This window comes from Megalobrama amblycephala, linkage group LG3, assembly GCF_018812025.1.
Source record: "Megalobrama amblycephala isolate DHTTF-2021 linkage group LG3, ASM1881202v1, whole genome shotgun sequence".
NCBI classification, from domain to species: domain Eukaryota; kingdom Metazoa; phylum Chordata; class Actinopteri; order Cypriniformes; family Xenocyprididae; genus Megalobrama; species Megalobrama amblycephala.
This window is the reverse complement of record NC_063046.1, coordinates 46,298,378-46,325,315: the sequence shown is the minus strand read 5'-3', so window position 1 is coordinate 46,325,315 and position 26,938 is coordinate 46,298,378. Positions and strand designations below refer to the sequence as shown.

Here is a 26,938-nt window from a genome sequence, read left to right as displayed (position 1 = left end):
AAATTGGCTCATTGGTATCATTAATGTCTTTGAGACGACCAAATGCAATCAAGTATAATTTACTACTACGTTAGTTGACTTGTCCTATATTTAGTCATTTCGTCAGTTATATTATACATATATTATCTTCTTCTTTTATAGGAACATGTCAAATGACAAAATACACAATTTATATTCAGATATTTTATAAGGACCCCCTGGCATTATGTCAAGGACCACTAGGGGTCCATGGACCCCTGGTTGAGAAACACTGTTCTAATCTACTGTCCTAACATATAACTATCATAATAATATCAAAGGCGCTTAATGTAGCTCTGTTTGATACATTTTAACTATATCACCTAAGGCAGTGGTTCTCAAACCTGTCCTGGGGACCCCCCACCACTGCACATTATGCATGTCTCCCTCATCTAACACACCCAATTCAACTCTTGCAGTCTCTACTAATTAGCTGATGACTTGAATCAGGTGTGAGGGTGAGGGACATGCAAAATATGCAGTGGTGGGGGGTCCCCAGGACAGGTTTGAGAACCACTGACCTAAGGGGTCCTTGCCCTGAAAAACATTGACCCCTGTCATAATTGTATATGGCTATATAGATTATTTGGTACATATATATTTCGACTAGCTTACATTGTCTATGTCTATTGTCAAGAGGTATCCCCAAAACAATTTTGGATTTCCATAACTCTGGTTAACAAGTTGCATGTATTAGCTCTGTTTTAGTCTGAAAATTATATTACATTATTATATTATATATTATTTATTTATTTTATCATAAAAGGAATTATATTTATATAGGTTTTGCTTGAAAAACATGCGCATCATCATCACGCAGATGGTCGTTTTAATTAAGAGGTGTCCGTAAGAGTGACACAGCACAATCGCTGTATATATTACAGGTGTATATATAACAGGACAGTTCCACAGGTGTATCCCTAAATGTGGAGAATGCGGAGGATTCCACGAGCTGTCAGATCCCTCGCTCGAGCGTCACTGTGCGCGTATGTAACAGCAGTGATGTGGTGCCAACCCCACGAACGCCATCCTGAGGTGAAATCACGAAGCCTACGCTTAGCTCATGAATATTAATTACGCCGAGTAATCTTCTAATAGCGAAGCCTGATTTTCGAATATTAATTAGCTTCTGCTGACGTTGCGCTTTAACAGTCCAATGGCGACGGTCTTGCTCGTTAATATTAATGAGCCTCCTACCATACTAGGATTCGTAAATTCGCATCCGGAGGCGGGGCCTAAGCGTGTCGTGGCACCCTGACCAACCGCAGAGGCGCATGATGTGGGCGAGGGCAAAACCCTTCCTCGGGTTTCTTTAACGGCAGAGTCCTGCGAGGGAGAGATGAGATGGGCGTGACAACGGAGTGTCTGGACTAGTAGACTGAAAACACTCTTCTCCTGGATTAAGATATCCGCGCTGTCTTCCGCGTTACTGATGACAACGGAGTGTGGCAATGCAAACCACACGACGTGATGCGCGTGCCATCCAGTTTAAAACCGCGAGTGATGAATTAACAGCACGACGCCCAATTTTCAGGCCACACGGGGATTGACAAGCCAAGGATATTCAAGTCAGCGGTCTATAACATCATCAGGTGAGTATTCGGATAGCTTTTTGCTTGACATGCTTGTTCTGGCGGCCTGCCAACGAAATATTTTCCTCGTTTTATTATTTATCACTTAAACAGTCTTCTCGTTGTGTCAGTGCGGAGTGCCATGTCTAGATGCGTGCGTTCTTCTGTAGTTGGTTTATTTATGTTCCAAGCCGCAAATCAGCAATGAATGTAATACATTATTTTAGTTAAAGTGTTTTATTTAAATTATACTAATTATAATTTAATTATACTATTTATAATTAATTAAATTAATAATGTATTTATTTTCCTCGTGTACTTCCCTGGCCTGTGAAATGGCTCAGGATAAATAAGAGCATCTCAGTTCTAGTGGGAAACAATTGCAGTGATGAATACCAAATAGATCTTGTTTTGGTATAATAACGTTATGTAATATGTCCATATGTAGCATGCGTGTTTTTTTTAAACAGTCTTTACCGACGGATTAAAAGAAATGGGAATAATGCGAGTGTGACACATCACGGTGACACCTCATAAATTAATTATTATTAAAAAAGTGTTACCTGACTTTTCATATTTCATTTATAGTAAACATCTCACGTGTTTCCCGGGGGAATCAGTATGATTACGTCGTAAAATTCGAATTAGACATCGAATTATAATTCGGATCTTAGACTTCGAATCTTTGGATTCAGATGCTCTGCTCTTACTGAGACGCAATCCGCTGCAATCTGTCGTCTGAGAGCACGGGCTGGTCCACGGATCATGCTGTCTCGAGTAAATGAGCAGAATATGAGCAATATCATTACATAATCCTGTTTATATTTGTTTTTCATGTTTGTTTTGTTTTTCAACATTTATAGAACAGAATAGGGGGGAAAGACTTTAACGGGTCCTGTTGTGAATCTAAATTGGACAACCATGTGGTGGAGTTACATCACAGAATGTTGAGTATACATTAAAAATGAATATATTTTTGTATTGTTATAATTAATTAATTGGATGGTTCGTTAATTTTACATAATAAATTGCTGAACTAGTTTTGCTAGTGTTTACAACTTATAGTGAGACATCCAATAAGCACAGCATTTATGATTTTTTCAAATAACACAATCTATGTTTGTCTCATAAACCTTCGGGTAATCTACAGTATTTGTTCATGTTCAGATAAAAATACACGCTTTTCAGATGACTAATCAATCGGATCTCATAAATCTTCCCCATTTACTTGTTGTCTGACACAACAATTTCAGCATTCATTTAAAAAGATGCTTTGTTTTAGATGTCTCCATTCTTTGAAGTATGTGTATAGATAGGGAGTAGCCACATGCAACACCAAAAATAAGTCTTAATAATAATTTTGCTTTCCAATAAACATCTTTAAAACAATAATCTTCACATTTACTGGAGAAGGATAATGACACGATATCTTGTTATTTTGCATGTCAAGACAAACATAATGATTAAGAAAATTATTTTGTTTCTCCCATTTTGAACCATGTCTGAGAGGAGAAATTTCTCCATTATCATTAGATAGAGAGGGATGAGTGCTCATTTAACCGAACATAACATAATTTAAAAATCTAGCTCTTTCTTAATATTTCTTAGGACTGGTTTCACAGACAGGGTTTAGATTAAGCCAGGATTAGGCCTTAGTTCAATTAGGATATTTAAGTAACTTTTTTAAACGTGCCTGCCTAAGAAAAGCACATTACTGGTGTGCATCTTGAGACAAAACAATGGCAATGATATATTGTAAGATATGTCAGTGCAAGTTGCTTTCAGTTAAAACAACTCAAACATGCATTTTAATCTGGGACTAGACTCAAGCTTTGTCTGTGAAGCTGGCGTTATTGTCTTAAAATCCCCCCACAAAATATTTAAATGGCAGAATGTGATGTTATTATGAGGTTGTGAAAGTGCAGTGAGCTCACATGATCAAAGTTTGCTTGTGTTGAGGTGTGGGATAATTATGTTTGAAGTTTACTTAAAATATTCCCTTTCATTCATCTGTAGTGATTATTTCTTCACAGATTGTCTTTATGCAATGCATAGTAATGCCTCTTGGAATCGGGGTTTGTTTTGTTCTGCAGTTGAAAGAACCTTTCGAATGATAAACAAATGTCTTTGCAATGTCACATAGGTGACCCATATACGATTTTGCTGATACGCATCTGTGAATGCTGATGTGCTGTTAGAACAGGAAGAGTGTAAATGATAGAGCTTCTGCGGAGGTTCCTGCTCTGAAGGTCACTATCATGTTTCACAATCACGATACCTCTAACGGGGTGACGATGTCAACGTGTTCTCGCTCTTTCTCTCGTTCCCCCCCCTCCCTTTGGTGGCTGCAGCTCTTTCCACTGCTCGTCCAGACAGGAGCAGCGGGGTCAGACGGCACTGTAAGACACTCACTCCATCATGATTCGCACACACACACACACCTGCTGCAGACCACAGCCTCACAGCACACTGCAACAGACAACATCCATGACATCCATTCAACAAGCTGCTGCTGACTGCAGAGATAATGACATTATATAGTACAATGAGCAACACTGTTATAGATGGCGTTTGCGCATTAATTATGCAATATGCACCACTGTTGAACTGGTGCAGACCGCAGTCTATTCAGCTCACCAGAATAAATAAAGGGTGTTATTCTGTTAAAAGACAACATGGTGCTAATGTAGAACAAAGTGTACTGTGTGTGTATATACAAGAGATTTCCATCATCACAACATTACTGGATATATTAATTTAGCCTAATGATTTACAAGAAAAGCACTCAAAATACATAAACTTTTTGTTTGATTTTTTTTACCTTGAAAAATGCAAATTTGCAGTACAATAGAGAGAATATCGCAAGACAAAGATTAAAATGAAACATATATACTACCATGCAAAAGTTTGGGGTTAGTAACTTTAAGAAATGAATATTTTTATTCAGCAAGGACACTTTAAATTGATTAAAAGTGACAGTAAAAATGCTTATAATGCTACTAAAGATTTCTATTCACATAAAAGCTGATCTTTTGAACTTTCTATTCATCAAAGAATACTTAAAGAAAAAGTGAATTGCTCTTTTCACAAAAATATTAAGCAACACAACTGTTTTCACCATTAAGAAATGTTAACAGAGCACCAAATTAGTGTAGTTAGGCAAGGAAGAGGAGATTTGGATCTTAAGCCTCATTCAGACTGTCAGACCAAATACGATTTTTGTGCATATCCAATCGAAATCCGATCAGATTTAGCAAATGTGCTACATTTTTACAAATCCGTTTCGAGCTAAATTCATGTGGTTTGAAATCCTATTCAAATTGCATTTCTGAAAATCCGTTTCAGTCTGACTGCTCTGATCGGATTTCACATGGTTTATGTGACTTTCTCACGCCATGTAAAACGTGTTATAGGAAACATGCTGAAAGTACAGTGCCGGACGAGCAGAAAATTACAATATTAACAGACATGTATTGAGACTGGCAGAGATGACAGCGTGGAATAAAGCCACTCATACTCGCCTCCGATGTTTCTGCTGCTGCCTCAGAAAACGCAGTAGTCCAGTGCGGCGGCTACACATTGTCATGATGTAAATAAGACATCTGTATTGCAAACCCCTCCATGTTGTGGTTGTTGTTTTTGGCGTATACCTACCAGCTCAATGTCATTGCCATAGAAGCCAATGCAGATATTCCGGAAAACGAAAGAGCGGCATGGGAAACACAAATTGGATCTGAACAGTTGCAATACACAGTGTGGACAGTCAATAATTTAGATTCCAATCAGATACACAAATATTCGGTTTTGGAATGACAGTGTGAATGTAGCCTAAATGCAGCAAAATGACTTAAATAAAACAAAAAAGATAATCCACAGGTATGTATAAACTAAACAAGGGACGGGAGTGTAATCATGGATCAGAAACCATGAAAAACAAAATAGTAGAGAAAAACAAAGGACACAGGAACTATACACAAGAACAGAAGCCTAGAACTAAACCTGACAACCAGCATATTAGAATAATTTCTGAAGGATCATATGACACTAAAGACTAAATGATGCTGAAAATTCAGCTTTGTCATAATAGGAATAAATGTATTTTTTAAAGTATATTAAAATAAAAACAGTTGTTTTAAATTGTGATAATAATTCATAATTCATTTATACTTCTGCATCGCTGTCCGCGTGCAACATGCAGACTATTAGTAGTCAGTGTCATGTTGAGTATCAAGACAAAAGCTGAAGAAGAAGCAGCTTGTCATGTACGTTGTCAGAGAAGCTTCAGCAGTGATGGCAGCAAATAGGCAATGACTTTTGTTGCAGTTTGATGGTGTGTCCCCCCCGAAACAGAGCACCGCTCCGCTTGCTCAATGCCAGTTTTTTGACCTGAGGGAGGGGTTCTAGCGGACCAATCACAGCACTAGCATAGTAATCACTATGCTAATAATGCATAATCACTAGCACTAGCAGTCTGCATAGAATTGGCGCGTTGTTACATTTTTTTAAGAGGTGCACGTCAGGCTACAAGTGTTATACACATCCCACGCGGTAGCTACGGCGTACACTTGACAAAGAAAGTGTAAATCAGCCTTAAGAGACTTTACACGACAATAATGTACTAAAAACATTTTGCTTTTTGCCTACAGATGATGTTATCAAAACAATCCCCATTCACACAGATTTGCGTAAATTAGCGATGTCACTTTGTAAAGAAACACTATGTGCCTATATACTGAACACATAACACGCATGCGCATATCATCGCCGTTTTCACAAATTTGTTTTTTTGTAGTTTAAATAGAGACTATAACAAAAACTTGTACTTTGAAACCCATTTTCAAAAGTTTGCGTTTTCAGGCCCCTAAAACCTCGTCGTCGTGTAAATGAACAGCCAAAATGCATAAAAAGTTTTTAGTTGAAAAAGGCGCCATGTAAACAGCCCCTTATTTCAAAAACATTTAAAAATCATACTGATCCCAGACCTTTGAATGGTAGTTTAAATAAATATACAATATAGCAGGGTTACAATGACCAGCAGTCACTCTGCAGACATTTTAAACAATATCTAATAGTCACTATAACAATATAATACTTAAGTAAGGGTTTCCATACAGGGAGTCATTATTATAAAATAAAACCTTGACAGAGTAATCAGGATGCACCATCTTGAATTTATTTTGCAATAACGACATACTGACTGTACATTAACAAAATCCTAACCTAAAAATGGTAACATCTAAATTATTGTTAAGTCAGAAAGCGTCACTAAATCACATAAATAAATTAGATTACACCAATAAAACTAAAGAGTTAGATCAGGTTGAAATAGTAACAATTGCAGGTTTTCACTTTAGCTACTGGCCAATAAAATAAAAAATATTACTTTTCTTATGTGAGAACAAAGAGACCATTGAGAGGCCTCAAACCATCTGTGTAGGAAATTGCTTGTTACACAAATATATTTAAACCACAAATTGCTGCCACTGACCAATCAGAAGCAAGTACTCCAGAGAGCTGTGCAATCATATACAATAACAGACCATTGTAGAAACAACGAATACACGATTCTATAACATTGCATTTATGAGATGCCATGACTTCAGCTGAATCCTGCAATTCACTTTACAACAGCATCTCATATGTGTTAAAGCATAACAGAAATACTATTGTTTGCAGTCAGAACAACAATGCAGACAGAAATTTTGCAGCCCTACAAGCATTCAAGATGTGTACTACTACACAAAAAATGCAGCTCCAACAAAGCTACGAAACAGCTAATGATCTGCTGAAAAGCAGATATAGATTTTGAAGAATTAAGTTTGGCAAGCCTGGACTCGAGTAAGGCTCATAAGTTATTCGTGAGATCATTTCCTTGTGCGTGTATATTTAGAACCCACTTCATCTGGCTCCTGATAGAGATGGATGAGGCAGACTCGCTCTCTGTCTACCCCGCTCGCACTCATACGCACGGTCTCGCACACCGCACTCGCTCACCCCGCTGCAGAGGCAGTATAGAGGATTGCGAGAATGAGGAGAGAAGGTGACGGGAGATGATACAGTGAGCGAGGAGGACATAAAATCAGACCGGAGGGAGGATGTGGTGATCTGAGAAGGGGAGATGAAGGGAATCAAGAAGGAGAAAGATAATAAAAGTACCTGCACTGTGGGACTTGAGCCTTTTAATAAAGGCACCAGAAGAAAATGAATTATTAATAAGCTGCCCATTAATGTGTGGAGAACAGTTAGAGCTCAGAGACGGTGCTCGTCATTTTGCTAAAGCCATGCACTATACGCTAAGGTTGTTGTGTCTGGAAAGATCTCATTCCATAATGGTGCATCTTGTTCTCACCACCCCTCCACATCCCTGCGTTCCTGTTGATCTCCCTTGCCATATCTCTCTCGTTCCCTCTTTCCTCCCCCAGGTTGTGGGCTGATTAGAAAGTGCGTGGCACGAAACAGGCAATCCATCACCCTGCCAAACCTAAGCGCGCACACACACACACACATGCTCAATCTCTTCGTAACAGTGCTTGTTCATCCCTAGTAATCTTCTGTTATCTACAATCTGCTGTTTTGTAAGCACTCTATATGTATTACACCTCTACATACCCTTCTCCATCCCGCTTGGCCCTCCCTGCTCTTCTCCCTGCCATCACCTGCACCACCATGCTATTTCTATTTTTGTCCTCTCTCAATTTCCCTCCCTCTCCTTACTCACCCCCTCATCCTCCAGTCCACCTCTCACCATTGCACACCCACAGTCATGCAGTGCCATATTAGCGCAGAGATTGGCTCATCCGTGCTGTCCGTCATTTCTAAACCAGTGAGCTTCCTGTGAAGGCGAGGGTTTGCACTCGGTTCTTATTAATTTGCTGCATAAGGGAGCCTGGAAGAATGAAATGGACATATAACCAGTTGCTGTTAATGTTTTTTTTTTTTTTAATATTGTTAATTTAGTTAAACATTACACACACACACACACACACACACACACACACACACACACACAGTGCTAGAGTGAGGAAGCTTTATAATAGATCCTTATCTTGCCCTGTGTATCTCTTCCCTTAAAGGGATAGTTCCCCCCAAAAATGAAAAATCTGTCGCCATTTACTCACCCTCATGTTGATCCAAACCTGTATGAGATTCTTTCTTCTGTTGAACACAAAAGACGATATTTTAAAGAATGTTGGTAATCAAACGGTTGACGGTATCCATACATTCTTTAAAATATCTTATCTTATCTTTTGTGTTCAACAGAAAAAAAAGAAACTCATACAGGTTTGGAAGAACATGAGTGATGACAGAATTTCATTTTTGGGTGAACTACCCCTTTAAGCTGAGCTTTGATTTGTACAGTCTTTTTATTTTCCTCTGTGTCAGTGAAGAAATTAAACCGTGTCGAATGATATTTATGTTTTATGAATCATTTTCTTAATTTACTGACGGCTAACAGGAAAGCTATTCATTCACAATACATTCATATTCATAATTAATCGTATGCTTAATATGATGATAATTGAAAACGGATTCATTAATGTTTCATCTTGTTACATTGACAGTTACGAATTACTTTACATGAATCACAGAAATTATATATTTTTTTTCAATTCAAAATGGCGAAATTAGACCAACATTAATTCGTTTGTATCCCTGATTATTTCTGTCGGTTGTTTAACATTTCTATCATAAAACAGCTGTCAAAATATTAAATGTTTAGAGTTTAGCTTTATCTTATCTTGCACTTTATGACCATTAACTGAAGTGTTGTGCTGGAATTGACACTCAGCAGCTTCTGTGAACATAAAGCCCGCCTACTTTGATTTGATTGGTCATCTCAAACATTTTGACATTGGCGAGTGTTGTTAGACCTCTGAGGCCATAGATAAAGTGTGTCCGCCCACTTTTTCAGTGACGTTGGTTCCGGAAGTATTTTTCCCAGTGATTTTTTTTCCCCATAGGGTTTTTTTTAAAAAGTATTCTTTAAAGTGCTATAAGCCATGAACCAAGCCCATATGAGGTGAATCACAACATTACAAACTTTTATTTGAAGCAAAAAGTATATGAAAATCAGACAAAACACAAAGGTACAAGACTGTGTACCTTTGTTGAGGGAAAAAACTACAATCCCATGAAGCACTGTGAATGACATAATCAAATTAAAAACGATGGAGAAATATAAAACTATTCATATAAAGTTGTTTATTGTATAATACAACATATTTTAAATTATGCATATATATACAAATATATAAGTGTTTTGAGAGCGTTGGGAGACTGATTCGATTACGTCATTTGTGGTTCTTCATGTGGGTGGAGCTAAAGATCTCGTTTGGCTCTTTGCTCCCTGCAACTCTCTGATTGGTGGAACTTTCAGTACAGCATCATGGGTAATGTAGGTTTTTTTTTTTTTTTTTTACCAAGAATTCTGCTATTAAACAGGAATATTTTAAAAAATAAGTTGAATTAATGCAAACAGATAGCAATTAACAACCTCGGAGCTCACAACAGGTCTGTCTATGAATCTGTATCTATGGCTGAGGCATCTCAGATGTGAAGGTCATTATTTGTCAAAAATGGCAAAAGCATGTAACACAACGATGGTATCTAAAATAAAAAATGAAAACTGAAAAAATAAAAGCTAATTCAAAATACTAAGACATACTATAATTGCATACAAATAATACTAAAATAGCACTTTAATACAAAACACATCACCTCAATGTAAAGTGTTCTAGGGTGTTGCCAGGGCATTGCTATGTGGTTGCTAAGATGTTTTGAACTTTGAGTGGTTGGTAGCACAGGTAGATGCTGGTGATTACTGCCAACCAAAGAGCCTAGTGCACAAGTCTCTATTCTGGTTCATAGACATGGCACAGATCTCTCCTTCTATGAAAGTCTGTTTGGATGGATAGAAGGATGGACAGACAGACTGACAAACAGACAGATAGATAAATAGATATATATCAATATTTTTCCCAAAATAACACACATTAAGCACTTGAAGTAATGACCACACCAGTTTGTCTGACAGAAGTGTCACTGCTGTAACTGTGTTTCCATTAAGTCTGTATGAAAAACAACAATGAAGTCATTCGCACTAGAGCACTTGACTGTGTTTGCAGAGAGGTTGTTACTCTCTTGGGATTGGTTAAATCTCTTGTTCCCGACAGGTTGTCAATTGATGGTTGGCTGCTTGTTGACTTCAAAACACTGCAGAGACAGCCACACTATCTCAGGCTGTTCTCACAGGATCAGCTGTTACATAAATACATAACAGCTGATCCATGATCCGTCAGTTATTGTTTGTTACAGGTGAAGTAACTGGTGGTGGGGAGGGTTGGGATGCAGATAAGAATCATACTGTTTTTCCATTTCCTCTCCCTATAGCGCTTATTAGATAAAGCTGTCATTTCGCTGTGAGAAAACAAGCAAATGTGCTGAACAACAATATCAGTCTCACATGCTTCCCTTCGCTCTCTCTCTCTCTCTCTCTCATAGCTGCGAGTCGTTCTTGTGGATATGGTTTTGGAAGGGAGCTCCGAAGCTCTTTGCCCTCCTCCGTCCCTGGAGCTGCGCCCATCATGCAACAAGAACCAGCCGTCTCCTCCTCTGGGCTCAGGATCTCAGTCCCATGATGCTCTCTGCCCTGAGGACAAGGAGCCCATCAAGTACGGGGAGCTGATTGTACTGGGGTAAGAGAAAGTCCACAGCATCCCCTGAGGGGAGAACAGTAATACTGAAAGGAGTCTATCTGTCTGTCTGTCTATCTATCTATCTATCTATCTATCTATCTATCTATCTATCGTACAATTTTTTTTTTGTTTTTGAAAGAAGTCTCTTATACTCACAAAGGCTGCATGCATTTGATCAAAAATATATTGAATAAAATATATTTTAAAATGTAATTTATTCCTGTGATAGTTGAATTTTCAGAAGCATTACTGTAGTTTTTAGTGTCACATGATCCTTCAGAAATCATTCTAATATGCGAATTTGCGGCTTAAGAAACATTTCTTATTATTATCAGTGTTGGAAACAGCTGTTTAATATTTTTGTGGAAACAGTGATATATTGTTTTTTAGGATTCAGGATGAAATTCTTTTTTTAATACAGTCTATACAATTAAAGTAAATGGGGTCCAATGTACCAAAGTATCTTCACAAAAAAAAAATTATACAGACATGATGTCAGTTACCACAGAAAATAATTTCTACTCGTTTCGACTTGTCTTTTTTTAAAGCAAAAATTGCAGTATAAAGTAATGAAGTAAAGAAGACAAGCCAATAAATGTTAAAATGCGCATACAACCAGTAGAGCCACAACACCAAAACATCATGCATGTTAACATGAGACTTGAGTGATAGAATTGATTACTAACCTTTTAAATTGTATCCATTATTACATCATGACAGTGTTGGGTGTAACTAGTTACTAAGTAATTAGTTACTGTAATTTAATTACTTAATGGATTACTCTTATTTTTTCTGTAATTTAATTGAACTAAATACTGTATAACAATTATACAATATAATACAATAGTGGATTTAACATCAAAATTTAAGTCTAATGTTAAAATGCATGTTTTTATGTATCTTTCTCACTTTAAATACTTTAGTGAGTTAATAAGAATAATGGTAACACTTTAGTTTAGTGTCTAATTCTCACTATTAACTAGTTTGTTATTAGCATGAATATTAATGGGATATTGGATGTTTAAAGCACATATTAATACTTAAACTTAACAACTACTTTAATAAGTATTAATAAGCAGCTATTAGGAGTTTATTGAGGCAAAAGTCATAGTTGATAGTTAGTAAATAGTGAGAACTCAACCCTAATCTAAAGTGTGACCAGAATGGTTTTGTAGATTTATATTATTTATTTGAAAGAATTAAAAGAGCCATTTCATGTCTATCCTTGTATCATTTATCACTTGTCGAGGTTGATATAGGACTTAGAAATAATTAGTAATAAGCGATTAAATACTTTTTGGAAATTAAATACTTTTTGGAAATTTGTACAATAATCCAATTTTACTATTGAATATGTAATTAGTAACTAGTAATTAAAGGGTTAGTTCACCCAAAAATGAAAATTATGTCATTAAGGACTCACCCTCATGTCGTTCCAAACCCGTAAGACCTCCGTTCATCTTTGGAACACAGTTTAAGATATTTTAGATTTAGTCTGAGAGCTTTCTGTCCCTCCATTGAAAATGTATGTACGGTAGACTGTCCATGTCCAGAAAGGTAATAAAAACATCATCAAAGTAGTCCATGTGACATCAGAGGGTCGAAAATACATTTTTGTCCAAAAATAACAAAAACTATGACTTTATTCAGCATTGTCTTCTCTTCCGGGTCTGTTCCACGTTCACGACTCCGCAGTGACGCTGCTTGTGACAGCGGTTGCTGCTGTGTAGGAGCTTCTTCCATCGCTTCCCTCAGACTGTAAACGAAGCTCTGGCGCACCAGATAACACGTCAGCAGCGTCACTGTGGAGTCGTGAACCCGGATTGACAACAGACCCGGAAGAGAAGACAATGCTGAATAAAGTGGTAGTTTTTGTTATTTTTGGACCAAAATGTATTTTCGATGCTTCAACAAATTCTAACTAACCCACTGATGTCACATGGACTACTTTGATGATGTTTTTATTACCTTTCTGGACATGGACAGTCTACCGTACATACATTTTCAATGGAGGGACAGAAAGCTCTCGGACAAAATCTAAAATATCTTAAACTGTGTTCCGAAGATGAACGGAGGTCTTACGGGTTTGGAACGACATGAGGGTGAGTCATTAATGACATAATTTTCATTTTTGGGTGAACTAACCCTTTAATTACTTTTTTTAGAGTAACTTACCCAACACTGCATCATGATCATGTGAAGCTGGTAAACCCTGTAACTTTGATGATATGCAGAAGGATAAGAGAAAACGAATAGTTGGTGATGAGGTTAAATCACCTAAAACAAATATGATGGTTCAGACAAATAAAGTCAAATAATACACTTTTTTCAGTTTATTCATTCATTGCTTAAACAACAACAACAACAAAAAATACATTTGTGCTTTGAAACTTTCTGTACTCTCTTGCCTTAGACTTCCATTGCAAGTGCATTAAAATGGTAATTAATCTAAATTTTTAATATTAGGAGCCCAGAACATGCATTGTTGCAAAGTAAGGGAATCATGAAATTATTCCAAAGAGATGTTGCAGATTATTAAGCATTTAATGGATTGTGTCTGAACATAATTAGTTGTGATTAAATAAAACCTTTGACGTCAGCAACACTGAGTTTATCATTCAGGTTTAAATGTACCCACACACCTTAGAACTGTAAGATACTGTCTCAGATTCCTGAAATCCATTTATCTAAATTACAGCTCCTCCACTCAGCCAGCGTTTTGCTGAATGCAGGAGTTCAGTGGGAGTTCAAGGGTAAAATTACCCTCAAATAAATATGACTTCAATTAACATCTTTTCTCACAGATGAATGAATGCCACGTCACCCAGGCCAATTGGTTCCCCCGGTGTACCTGCGGTTGGTTTTCCTGACTTATCTTTAGATTTCAGCTGCGGATGCAAAACACTTCATTTGACTGCCAACAAAGATGTCATTCAAAGCACACAGCCATGGAGCAGAGCAGAGCAATGAATGTGTCTAGTGCCAGGAGGGGGAAGAGAGTTTAACCCTTGAGCTACAAGAAGCGGGGAAGAGAAAGCACATAGTGGTGCTTGTACTCCTCACAAAAGTGATCATCTCTTCTTTCTACATTTTTTTCTATTTTGCACATTTATATTCAAATATATTCAAATGTGTCAGGAAGATGATATCTTCAGTAAAATTTGACAAAAATGTTTGCTGACACGACAGCTGTCTTTAGCCGCTTTTCTACCGCAGGAACTTCCCCCAGGAACAAAAGACTTTGGGGTGGTGCTCGGCGTGTTTTGACCACAGGGACCAGGGTCTAAATGAGGTTCCAGGTAAAAATTCCCCTCTCAGAAAGTCCCTGCTCACGAGGTAGTACTTTTTTCAAAGTTCAGGAACTTTTGGGGGTGGGAATTGGGTGCTGAACATGCTGATTGGTTAAGTTCATGCAGCATTTTGATTGGTTGACTCCATGCAGGATTTTATTTCAGCCATAAAAGTCTGTTGTGGTGCGTGCAGTTAGAGTTGTTTGCTATTTGAATCAACAATGGAGTTTAAAAATTACGACTGATGGACCGACGACGAGGTTCAGGCTTTTTTAAGCTTATATGCAGAGGATGAAATCCAGCCGGAACTGGAAAGTCGTGCGCAGTCCTGTGTCATTTGTCTAATCTTCACGGTACTTTAGACTGTGATGGAAACGCAGACAGCAACAGGTCTGGGGGAAAAAGTGCAATTTCGGTTGGATTTCGGTTGGAGAAGCGGCTTTTAACTGTGATAAAATCAGTATATTAGAATGATTTCTGAAGGATCGTGTGACACTGAAGACTGGAGTAATGATGCTGAAATTCAGCTTTTCCCCACAGGAATAAATGACTACTTAGCACAGACAATGAAGTGAATGGACAGGTAACTCAAAGTAAGATTAGTCTGTCACAGCTTGACATGTTTTTGTTATTTTGCACATTATCAACAATTTTAAAATGATGTTTTTGCAGACTAAATATTAAAGGGGTGGTTTAATATGATTTCACTTTTTTTTTAACTTTAGTTAGTGTGTAATGTTGCTGTTAGAGCACAAACAACATCTGCAAAGTTACGACGCTCAAAGTTCAGCAAAGAGAGATATTTTCTTTTAAAGAATTCTCTGTTTAAGGACTACAACAAACGGCTGGTAGGGACTACAACGAGCTTCTTCCCGGGTTGGTGACATCACTAACCCTAAAATTTACATAAACCCCGCCCCCGAGAACACGCAGCAAAGGGGGTGAGGCCATGTTATTGCAATACAGTACGTATCACAAATACAGTAGCATGTCATAAAAGCAAGATAACAACATGACAAGTTATAACCATAATTCAACTAAACTATACCTGTTCTGTCTTCATGCAGCATATATTCTCTGGCTCTGTAGGCATCTTACAACAGTTTCCACATGAGCGATTTATAAATTATCATGACAGAATATGCTAGTCAATGACTTTAAGATAGTTAACTTCACATCAGCTACATAAATTCATCAACTAACCATTCAGAAACGTCATGTTGCATTATACATGTTGTCACTTCTTCTTGAGTTACTCCATCATTGTCCGACTGAACATTTTCAGTGAGTCTACGTGAGATAATCGGAGCTGCTAACACAAGCTCTTGAAACTCCGCCCTCTTCTTGGGAGCAGCAGCTCATTTGCATTTAAATGGACACAAAAATTTTTTTTTTTTGCGTTTTTGCTCACCCTCAAAAAGTGACAATTTTAACATGCTATAAAAAATTATCTGTGGGGTATTTTGAGCTAAAACTTCACATACACACTCTGGGGGCATCACAGACTTATTTTACATCTTGTAAAAGTGGCATTATATGACCCCTTTAAATTCCAGTATAGGTTGAATAGACAAAAAATACCTAAAAAGGACATTTTCATCACAACATACTACATCTGAAACAAAAAACTGAAAAAATTAACACTGCCTCCCAGTCATATGAAAGAGAGCTCATTTAAGTGTCTGGACTATTGATCGTTGTCTAGATGAATTATAAGATGGCTTCGCCTCCTCATTGACAGACTCTCAGAGGCCTGCATCAGCCATTTTGTGGATAGCTCATGACTCCTGTCATAGTATCGACAGAGAGATAGATTAATGTCATTTAATTATTTTTAAGTACACACCAATGCCATTAAGTGAAAACAAGTCACCCATGCCTGGTTTTCGTCATCCCAAGACAATAGTCTGTCCTCAATCTGTCAGCTCTATCAAAATCAGTCAGCGGGTGTGGTGCTGCTTCTAAATTAAGCATCAAATGTGTTTTGATTAATTCATTCTTTATTGTTCAAAGCATTTGCAAAGCTTAGATTGTACTATTGTGGTTTTGCTAAACGCAGGCATAATGGTTCACTAGCTAGCGGGGACAAGGGCCGCAGGAGGAGTCGGCTGGCCCTTTACAAACGGCCCAAAGCCAACGGCGTCAAACCCGATGTCATCCACAATGTCTCCACACCTCTGGTGTCCAAGGTAAAAGCTTTAGCGTAAATTCCTATTTCTGTGACTAGTTATAAAAATATAAAAGTGTTTAAATTTAAAGTGCACATATTATGCTATTTTAAAGGTTCCTAATTTTGTTTTGGAGGTCTTCTAAAACAGATGCACATGCATCAAAGGTCAAAAAACACTCATAATATACATTGCAGCATCACCTTTTTTCTCACAGTGTCTGAAACAGTCAAGGATTCAGTCTCTCTAAGCTCCTCCTTTCCGAGAACCTACTCTGCTCTGAATGCCCAGTCTGTTGTGATTGGTCTACCGCTTACAGCGCGTGTTGGAACCCAAACGCCTATTACCATATCTGAATTTCAGCTCAGAGGGATTCTTTAGCACTTGATACACAGTGATACAAACAGTAACAATGGCGTCAGTTTTACCGGATCAATTCGAGACCGACTCCTCATCCTTTGAAGGTGCATGCAAAGGGTATTTTCTTTCACACCGCAGAAAACATTGCCTTCTCGACATGTCGGCAACACGAACCAAACTCAAGCTACAACTACAGTGTTTGAGAGTCAAAGTAGATGTTGTACGCAGACAGCCAATAAAGACCATAGGCTGGATTTATGCACATTTGTTACAAACCGATGTAGGTTTGTGCAGGAATTAAGACTGGAATTACTGACGACTCGTTTCAGGCAGTTCAGAATCTGTTATTCCTTTTGGGAGACAATAACTCCATTTATCCTTTGATATTTGAAACTTTGTAGACCTTTTACATTCACAAACAGCTATATTACACACACTACATGAAATATCTGAAAAAGCATAATAGGGGCACTTTAATATCTTAACATTTGATAGGACAAAATACTATATCTCAAACATTTTTTATGGCTTCCAAAAGATGTGAAATCTGTTCCAGCATAAGTGTCCTCTTGACCCACCCACTAAATTCTGTAAGAGTCATTGCATAACATTGCAACCAACTGAGTGTTTTGCCAATCTATTGCATAAGGTTAGGGAACCTGAAAGTACCTTATGTTCCTCTGATTTGTTAAAGGATGCATAATGCAACAAAGCCCATTAGTCAAAGAATTGTATGTGTGTGTGTGTTTGCAGGCCCTAAGCAACAAAAGCCAGCACAGCATCTCCTACACACTGTCCCGGAGTCATTCTGTTATAGTGGAATATACACATGACCCCAACACCGACATGTTTCAGGTGAGCAAAGCATCGTACCAGGACAGGAGAAAGAGAGGATTCTTTCATTTCACATCAACTGTCTGCTCACATCTAATTTTTGAGTTCATTAAACATATCTACAAATAAATTTAAACTAATTTAATACTGTCTTAGTGGTGAATGTCTTTGCCTTCCTATATTTCTGGCCTCGGTGATGTAAAATGTGTTTGTTTTTTCAACAAATGTTCACCCAAAAATGAACATTTTGTCATTATTTATTCACCCTCATGTCATTCCAAATCTGAATTACTTTCTTTCTTTCTTCCTTCCTTGAGACATAGAAAAGAGGATTTAAAAAAAAAATAAATGTACTGGTTAGTGATGCATCAGAAGTCAAGATGATAATAAGAAGCTAGTAATGAAATAAATAAGAAATAAAATCAGTATTCATTTAGGCATTTCAGTATGAAAGATGGATGTTTGCTGAATATTGTTTAACAGTGTTATTAAATTATTATTAGCAGTAATGACTAAGGTGTCAGAAATCAAAGCGTAAAAATTGGTGGAAATGAGCCTGCACAATTAATATTCAAAATTGATTGATACCAATAAATAAATTATGCCCGGTAACACTTGACAGTAAGGTCCTATTAGTTAACACTGGTTAATGCATCAACTAACAACGAGAAACACATTTGTAACAGTATTATTAATGTTAGTTAAAATAATAAAAATACAATATTTCATTGCTAGTTCATGTTAGCTCAGGTCCATTACATAATATTAACAATATTAATTGCATGGAAAAGAACATTATGAATCATTTTTTTGTTTGTGTTCCACAAAGGAAAGAAACATGAGGGTGAGTAAATAATGAGACGAATCCTTTAATATCTCACTTACTCTTGTTGTTAATGTGTCTTTAGATCGGCCGTTCCACAGAGAGCATGATAGACTTTGTGGTGACAGACACAGCGGGCAGTGGCACTGGAGGACAAGGGCAGGGGGGCGCAAATGGAGAGGGAGGACAGTCGGCCCAGAGCACGATCTCCCGCTACGCTTGCCGCATCATGTGTGAGCGTAGTGCTCCGTACACAGCACGAATATATGCAGCGGGCTTTGACTCTTCCAAAAACATCTTCCTTGGGGTGAGTCATAACACAGCCTACTGAGTCATAACCGCGATTTCTTATGCAGAATCTTTGCCAAAGTACAGAAGAAGACAACTCGGCTCAATAGGATTATTTACACTGATATCAAAGAAAGCGACACAGATGAAGAGGATACATTATTTTCCTACTGTTTTGCCTGTTAAGGTCTGTTTGTGTTGTCTTAAAGGGGTAGTTTACCCAAAAATGAAAAGTCTGTCATCATTTACTCACCCTCATGTCGTTCCAAACCCATAAAACTTTAGTTCATCTTTAGAAATGATGAGTAAAAGATGACAGAATTTTAATTTTGGGGTGAACTATCCCTTTAACAGGCAACGAGAATTAGGGTGTGTTCACACTTGGCAGGTTTGGTTTGATTAAAAGAACTCTAGTGCAATTGCTCTCTTAGTGCGGTTCATTTGAATAAGTGTGAATGCTGCCATCCGAACCTTGGTGCGCACCAAACAAGCGGACTGAGTCGAGACCCACATTCCACAACACAGAACCAAAGACATCTAAATGAACCAAAAACAGAATGTGATGTGACAAGATGTGGCCTAAAAAGGATATAATGCTCAAGCATACATAGGGTGTGTCCGAAATCGCCCCTATACACTTGGGGCATATGGGGACAGCCATTTGTAGTGGTGTCCAAAACCATAGTGGATGTTATCGAGTGCACTCATTCAATCCTATAATGCACCGCAATAAGGAGTGTACAACTGAAACCCATAATGCACTGTGATGGTCGCTCCGAATTAATTCCCGCATCTCACCAGAAGGCGGCGCCTGCAGGTGAATTATCCATCCATCCATTTTTCCAATCGCTGGTCCAATGTGGGTACTATAAAGTAATATCATATTTTATACAGTTATAATTTTTTTTTATTTGATTATTAAATTGTTTAATTGAGGTTTATACATGCTAGTTTCCATCTCAGATTTCAAGATAAATCTTTTCATTACTACTGGAGCTGCCAGTTTGCTAAGTTTCAAAAGCAGCAGCCCTTCCGGCGCATTTAGTGTCCGAATTCGCTCACTTGTTTTCATTCATTGCTTCAAGTGGACTGTATAAGTGTAGTAATGTAGGGAATGGTGAATGAGTGTAAAGGGCGATTTCGAACACAGCTCTGGTTTTTCTCGGCATAGTCGTGATGTTGCCCATTTCAGATCGGTACGGAGCGCAGTTAGCCCAGCACACAACATTGTTTTGGATGTTTGGTTAAAAAATATACATCATAAAAGCTGTCTAATTTGGTTGTGACTTTATACTTATCCTTACAGTGTGAACAAAGACTAAGTGTATAATTTTTTTCTGTTGGTTGAGAGTTTTGCAGCAAGAACTGCAAGTCTTGTTGCTTAGAAAAATATACCACGCCTTTCCTCTACAAGCACAAGTATCATTGCTGTCCACAGTACAAACAGTGTTTGATGAGTTACTTAGTCTAAAGGGTTTGTTTAAACAGGTTTGTTGCCTTAGCAAACACTGCTAATTACATACAGTAGATCTATATTTGCAACATTAATAGATACATTTACATCACAGACTGAAATTAACATCAGTGTAAACATTCTCAGTGTAGCCTGAGCTATGTAAAATCTTTTCAGGGGACAAAGGTTTTGCTTGTTCATTGAAAAGCAACCAGTGAAAGCAGATAAAACCATCCATCATTCATGTCCTCACCACCAGGCAATGAAACAGGAGAACATGCACATACAAAAAAATGTGCTGAATTCTGAAGACATATCATTCATAAACAGCAGGCACATTATTGAGGTTTACACTTACTGCTGTCACATACTGAGATGCTTAAGATCAAAATGACTTTATGACTCATTTCCCACCATGTCACATTTCTACTCACATTTGATGCGTTTGATTAAATGATCAGCTGTTTAAAACCTTTTCATGCATAGAGGACACTACAGTGGACAGCTTTTCAAAAAGGATTTTCTTGCAAATGAATGGGTTTTGATGGCATGGTTGCACATCAACCTCTACAGTGGACCCTAGTGCATCATCCTATACATTGCCACCATCTTTCCCTAACCCTACCCAATAAACACTTTTAATATTATTAAAACTCATTCACAGTTTATTTCCACTTTTAGAACATAATTTTAATTTTTATTGAAAATAAATGCAAGCTTGGCAAAAGGTGGATTCAAATCCGTGTCGGTGGCGTTAAAAGCCAGGTCTGCGAGTCTTACTCGCTACTGCTGCGCCATTGAAGACGTTAAATTCCATGCGTCTTTTTTGAAACTTCAGTGGCCCAACCAGACATTGGTGGCCAGAGCTAGTGTAAATAGGGATGCTATTTGCACTTAGTGTAAATAGACACTCCGTACAAGGCAAGTCAATGGGGTAAATAACATTGACCTTTATCGTATAAACAAAAAATGACTTGAGGGTAGAGCAGCACAATTAATTGTTTAAAAAAAAAAATTCGCAAAACCTCAATCCAAAATTACAACAATTCAGCCATGTCTATTAAACCTTTGACAGAATCACACCAGAACATTCAAATCTGCGTTTCCGCTGCCTCTGACCCACTGAAAGTAGTTAGGCTATCTAGGTATGAAACTACTTTACAAACAGTCTTTTCAACCACACAGAATCATTATTTCTGTGTTAAATAGTCAACTTATCACAGAAGAACTGGGATTAAAGTTTATAGTTCGGTTATAAACACTGATGTCTACAGAAGCAATCAAAATAAAGCAAATCACTTTTTTGAAAGTAACTTAGCTCTTCAAATAACGATTACATTGTTACGCCACCAAGTGGTCACAAAAGACTATTAATAAATGTATTTGTCATCCAGTAATGATACAAATCATTCATTCAAACTGATTTTTAAAAAAATAATTCATTCAAATTAATTAAAAGAATCTCTAGCAAATTACATGTTATTTTGTTTAGTGATAGAGTCATGATCTCTATTTGAAACATAAAAAATTGTGATTCTCAATTTATCCAGAATCGTACAACTCTACATGAGGAATATCTTGTATTTGACTCAGTGGAACACTGCTTTAATCCATTAGTATTTGTATGCTTTAATTCCAGGCCTTTTCAAATTGTGGCCTTAATATTTCCTTTGACCTTGATAGTAGCTAACACATTAGTGGAGATACGCTTCGCTTTTACTCTGAAAAATACAAAGACACCTCGAGGACGGTAATGGTCCGGTTGCCTGCAGTGATGCATGACATATCAACACATGGCTATGGCCTCATACAAATGTCCTTGACAGGCTCTCTGCCCACTGCTGTTCTGTGGAGGTGGAAAGAGAACAAGAGAGAAAGAATGGATACTGTATTCCAGTCGGATATAAATATTTCAGACTCCCACTGTATAATGCAGCTCCAAGTAGTAGGTGTGTTGTGTAATAGCTAGTAGCTATAAACGGAAAGCATACAGTGTCTGTCTGTGCATTATAATCCTCTAAGCTTGGTTAGTCAGTGATTTATTATATAACACACAACGTATATTACAAGCAAAATATGACAATAAGCCACGACACGTTTTGATGTCATCTTAGGTACATTAGGGATTAGTAAAATCCTCTTGATATGCTTGATTTCCAGGAGCGAGCTGCAAAATGGAGGACCTCAGATGGGTTGATGGATGGGCTAACAACCAATGGGGTGCTGGTAATGCACCCAGCTGGGGAGTTCGTATCTGAGCCCGCTCCAGGGGTATGGAGGGAGATCTCAGTATGTGGGAATGTTTTTGCCCTTCGAGAGACACGGTCCGCCCAGCAGAGAGGAAAACTGGTGAGAATTTGCTTTTATCTCAGAAATGAATCAACAGTAAAAATGTTTAAAAGGTACACTGTGGAATTCCGGCCTCAATATGGACATCTGTGGTTGACATACACTATATTGCCAAAAGTATTGGGACACCCCTCCAAATCATTGAATTCAGGTGTTCCAATCACTTCCATGGCCACAGGTGTATAAAATCAAGCATCTAGGCATGCAGACTGCTTCTACAAACATTTGTGGAAGAATGGTTCGCTCTCAGGAGCGTGGTACCATGATAGGTTGCCACCTGTGCAATAAGTCCATTCATGAAATTTCCTCACTACTAAATATTCCACGGTCAACTGTTAGTGGTATCATAAAGTGGAAGCAACTGGGAACAACAGCAACTCATAAAATCACAGAGCCGGGTCAGCTCATGCTGAGGCACACAGTGCGCATAAGTCACCAACTTTCTGCAGAGTCAATAGCTACAGACCTCCAAACTTTGTGTGGCCTTCAGATTAGCTCAAGAACAGTGCGTAGAGAGCTTCATGGAATGGGTATCCATGGCCGAGCAGCTGCGTCCAAGCCTTACATCACCAAGTGCAATGCAAAGCGTCGGATGCAGTGATGTAAAGCACGCCACCACTGGATTCTAGAGCAGTGGAGACGTGTTGTCTGGAGTGACGAATCACGCTTCTCTGTCTGGCAATCCAATGGACGAGTCTGGGTTTGGTGGTTGCCAGCAGAACGGTACTTGCCTGACTGCATTGTGCCAAGTGTAAAGTTTGGTGGAGGGGGATTATGGTGTGGGGTAGTTTTTCAGGGGTTGGGCTTGAACCCTTAGTTCCAGTGAAAGGAACTCTTAATGCTTCAACATACCAAGACATTTTGGACAATTTCATGCTCCCAACTTTGTGGGAACAGTTTGGGGATGGCCCCTTCCTGTTCCAATATGACTGCGCACCAGTGCACAAAGCAAGGTCCATAAAGACATGGATGAGCGAGTTTGGTGTGGAGGAACTTGACTGGCCTGCACAGAGTCCTGACCTCAACCCGATAGAACACCTTTGGGATGAATTAGAGCGCAGACTGCGAGCCAGGCCTTCTCGTCAACATCACTGCCTGACCTCACAAATGCGCTTCTAGAAGAATGGTCAAAAATTCCCATAAACACACTCCTAAACCTTGTGGAAAGCCTTCCCAGAAGAGTTGAAGCTATTATAGCTGCAAAGGGTGGGCCAACTCCATATTAAACCCTACGATGGGATGTCATTAAAGTTCATGTGCACGCAAAGGCAGGCATCCCAAAACTTTTGTCAATACAGTGTATAAACTACCGTTCAAAAGTTTGGGGTCAGTAGGATTTCTTTTAAAAGAAATTAATACTTTTATTCAGCAAGGATGCATTAAATTGATTAAAAGTGACAGTAAAGTCTTGTACACTGTTCACACAAAAAAAATCTATATCAAATAAATGTTGTTCTTTTGAACTTTGTATAATTAAAGAATCCTGAAAAAAAATATATATCAAGGTTTAAACAAAAATATTAAGCAACACAACTGTTTTTAACATTGTAATAACACAATAATAAGAAATGTTTCTTGAGCAGCAAATCAGCATATTAGAATGATTTCTGAAGGATCATGTGACACTGAAGACTGGAGTAATGATGCTGAAAATACATTGTAATTGTAAATAAAATGTAATTATATTTCACAATATTAGTGTTTATACTGTATTTTGATTGAATAAATGCAGCCTTGGTGAGATAAGAGACTTTTGAAAACAGTACAAAATCTTACTGACCCCAAACATTTTAACTGTAGTGTATATAAACCAACTATAAAATTCTTAAGGTGGCATCAAACAAACTATCTGTCTGTAAGGCTTATAAACGTTCAGATGTGAAGGCTTTTTAAACATTGTTCAAAACTTTATGCCAAGGTAAAAGAGGCCAAAAAAGGATATTCTTGACAAAATTTGCTTTTCTACATTTAAAAGTTAGTCATTTTAATTCTAATTTTGCATACACATTTGAATGGCACTTCAGCATCCTGTTTGCTACATCACACTCAGGAATTCAGTTGGAATTTAATTCTCAATTTCTATGATTTCTGTATGTTCTGTATCTAGAAAGACTACAATTTAACACCAAATGAAACATGACAACTCTGAATAAGAACAGAGTTTTCAAAATTTCATAGTGTATCTTTACGTTTACATAAATCAAACATTTGTTAACATCAAAGGTACACTATGTAACAAAACTGCATGCATTTGATGAATATGATGATTTCTCATAACTAAAAAGATAGAAAGATATTAAGATAAGTTTAAGAGATATAACCAGTTTAGTTGGAAAGGATCTCAAGCTGACTAACTGAAGATGTTACTGTGGCTTCACCCATTAATAGACATGGTACTTCCTTGAAAATAAACTACAGCACAGCTACAACAACCATAATGAAATGACTCTTCACAATGGATAATGGTTTACATCGAACTCTGTTAGAGAGCTACATGTGGCAATTTATCTGTTCAATAAAATATTACTCACCTGTTAAGTAACAAACTATAAAATGAGTTGGATATTATGGCACATTATGTACCAGATTCAGGCTTAAAAGGTCAGTTCACTCAAATATGTACATTCTGTCATAATGAACTCAACTTAATGTCATTCCAAACCTTAATGACTTTTCTTTTTTTGTGTGGAACACAAAGCATGTCCTGAGTGAATATATGTGTGTTTTTACCTCACAGGTAGAGAACGAGTCAAACATGCTGCAGGATGGTTCTCTCATCGATCTCTGCGGGGCCACTCTGCTTTGGCGGACCCCAAGCGGTCTTCGTCACACCCCGACTCTCAAACAGCTCGAGTCTCTACGTCAGGAACTAAACGCCGCCCGCCCCCAGTGCCCCGTGGGCTTTAACACACTCGCCTTCCCCAGCCTGGCACAGCGCGCCACCATTGACAAGAAACAGCCCTGGGTCTATATGAACTGCGGCCACGTGCATGGCTACCACAACTGGGGGTTTCGGAAGGAGAAAGCGGGATCCTCTTCAGTGGCATTAACCGGGGGTGGAGGCACAGCTCCGGCCACGACCGGAGAGCGCGAGTGTCCCATGTGCAGAGGGATAGGCCCCTATGTGCCCCTCTGGCTTGGGTGCGAAGGGGGCCTATACCTGGATGCAGGGCCTCCAACACATGCGTTCTGCCCCTGCGGTCACGTGTGCTCGGAAAAGACGGTGCAAGGCTGGAGTCAGATCCCACTGCCGCACGGAACGCATGCCTTCCACGCTGCTTGTCCTTTCTGTGGAACGTGGCTGACTGGGGAACAAGGCCACATCAAACTCATCTTCCAAGGGCCGGTCGACTGAGAGGCACGGCTGCTGCGCGGAAAGTGAGATGTTGAGACTGAATAACAAACTGAGAGTTTGGACTATGGAGGATGGACACAAAATGAACAGCTTGTGAAAAAGGCAAGGATGACAAAAAGGGAATATACTTTGTTATGTCATGCAGAATGTGTAAATAAAAGTGATGAAATAAAAGTTGAAAACATCAAATCATTGTGTGTAAGAAGAAGTGAATGGAAATGGCATATATTTGCATATGTAATATCTTCATGCAAGGCCTTCATTTACATAATGTGTAATGTTGACAGAGCAACTGCAGTCAGCAGTCAGCTACTGGGTTAAACATATCTGGGTTACATTTCACCCCTAAATCATGAGTAAAATATAACATTTTAGGCAGCGGCATAACTTTGTTTTAAAAAGTGGGTGGGACAGGAGTGTGTGTGTGTGTGTGTGTGTGTGTGTGTGTGTGTGTGTGTGTGTGTGTGTGTGTGTGTGTGTGTGTGTGTGTGTGTGTGTGTGTGTGTGTGTGTGTGTGTGTGTGTGTGTGTGTGGGGGTGATGGGGTCATCAATAAAAAAATTAACATTTATTGACATAGAACTCGTGTTTAATGTGATAGTTTCATCCTTACATCTACAATAATACACTATATTGTTAAGTCTTGAGGGTATTTCCATTAGTGAATAAATAAGTAGATCCGCTTTAAAAATGCATATGGTCCGGTGGTAGAATTGGTGTCAAGCGTGCCAGAGG

The 26,938-nt window shown here is 38.3% G+C and overlaps 1 protein-coding gene across 1 annotated transcript; it reads left to right on the top strand.

The window, feature by feature from the left end:
• The first annotated feature begins 1,291 nt into the window (after nt 1-1,291).
• On the top strand, nt 1,292-26,393 carry peli3 (pellino E3 ubiquitin protein ligase family member 3). The gene is made up of 7 exons (XM_048185692.1): nt 1,292-1,610; nt 11,091-11,284; nt 16,634-16,763; nt 17,856-17,957; nt 18,845-19,066; nt 22,661-22,849; nt 25,587-26,393. Exons 2-7 carry the CDS (start codon nt 11,112-11,114, stop codon nt 26,202-26,204), a joined length of 1,434 nt encoding a protein of 477 aa, XP_048041649.1. The 5' UTR covers nt 1,292-1,610; nt 11,091-11,111; the 3' UTR covers nt 26,205-26,393.
• Nucleotides 26,394-26,938: the final 545 nt, after the last annotated feature.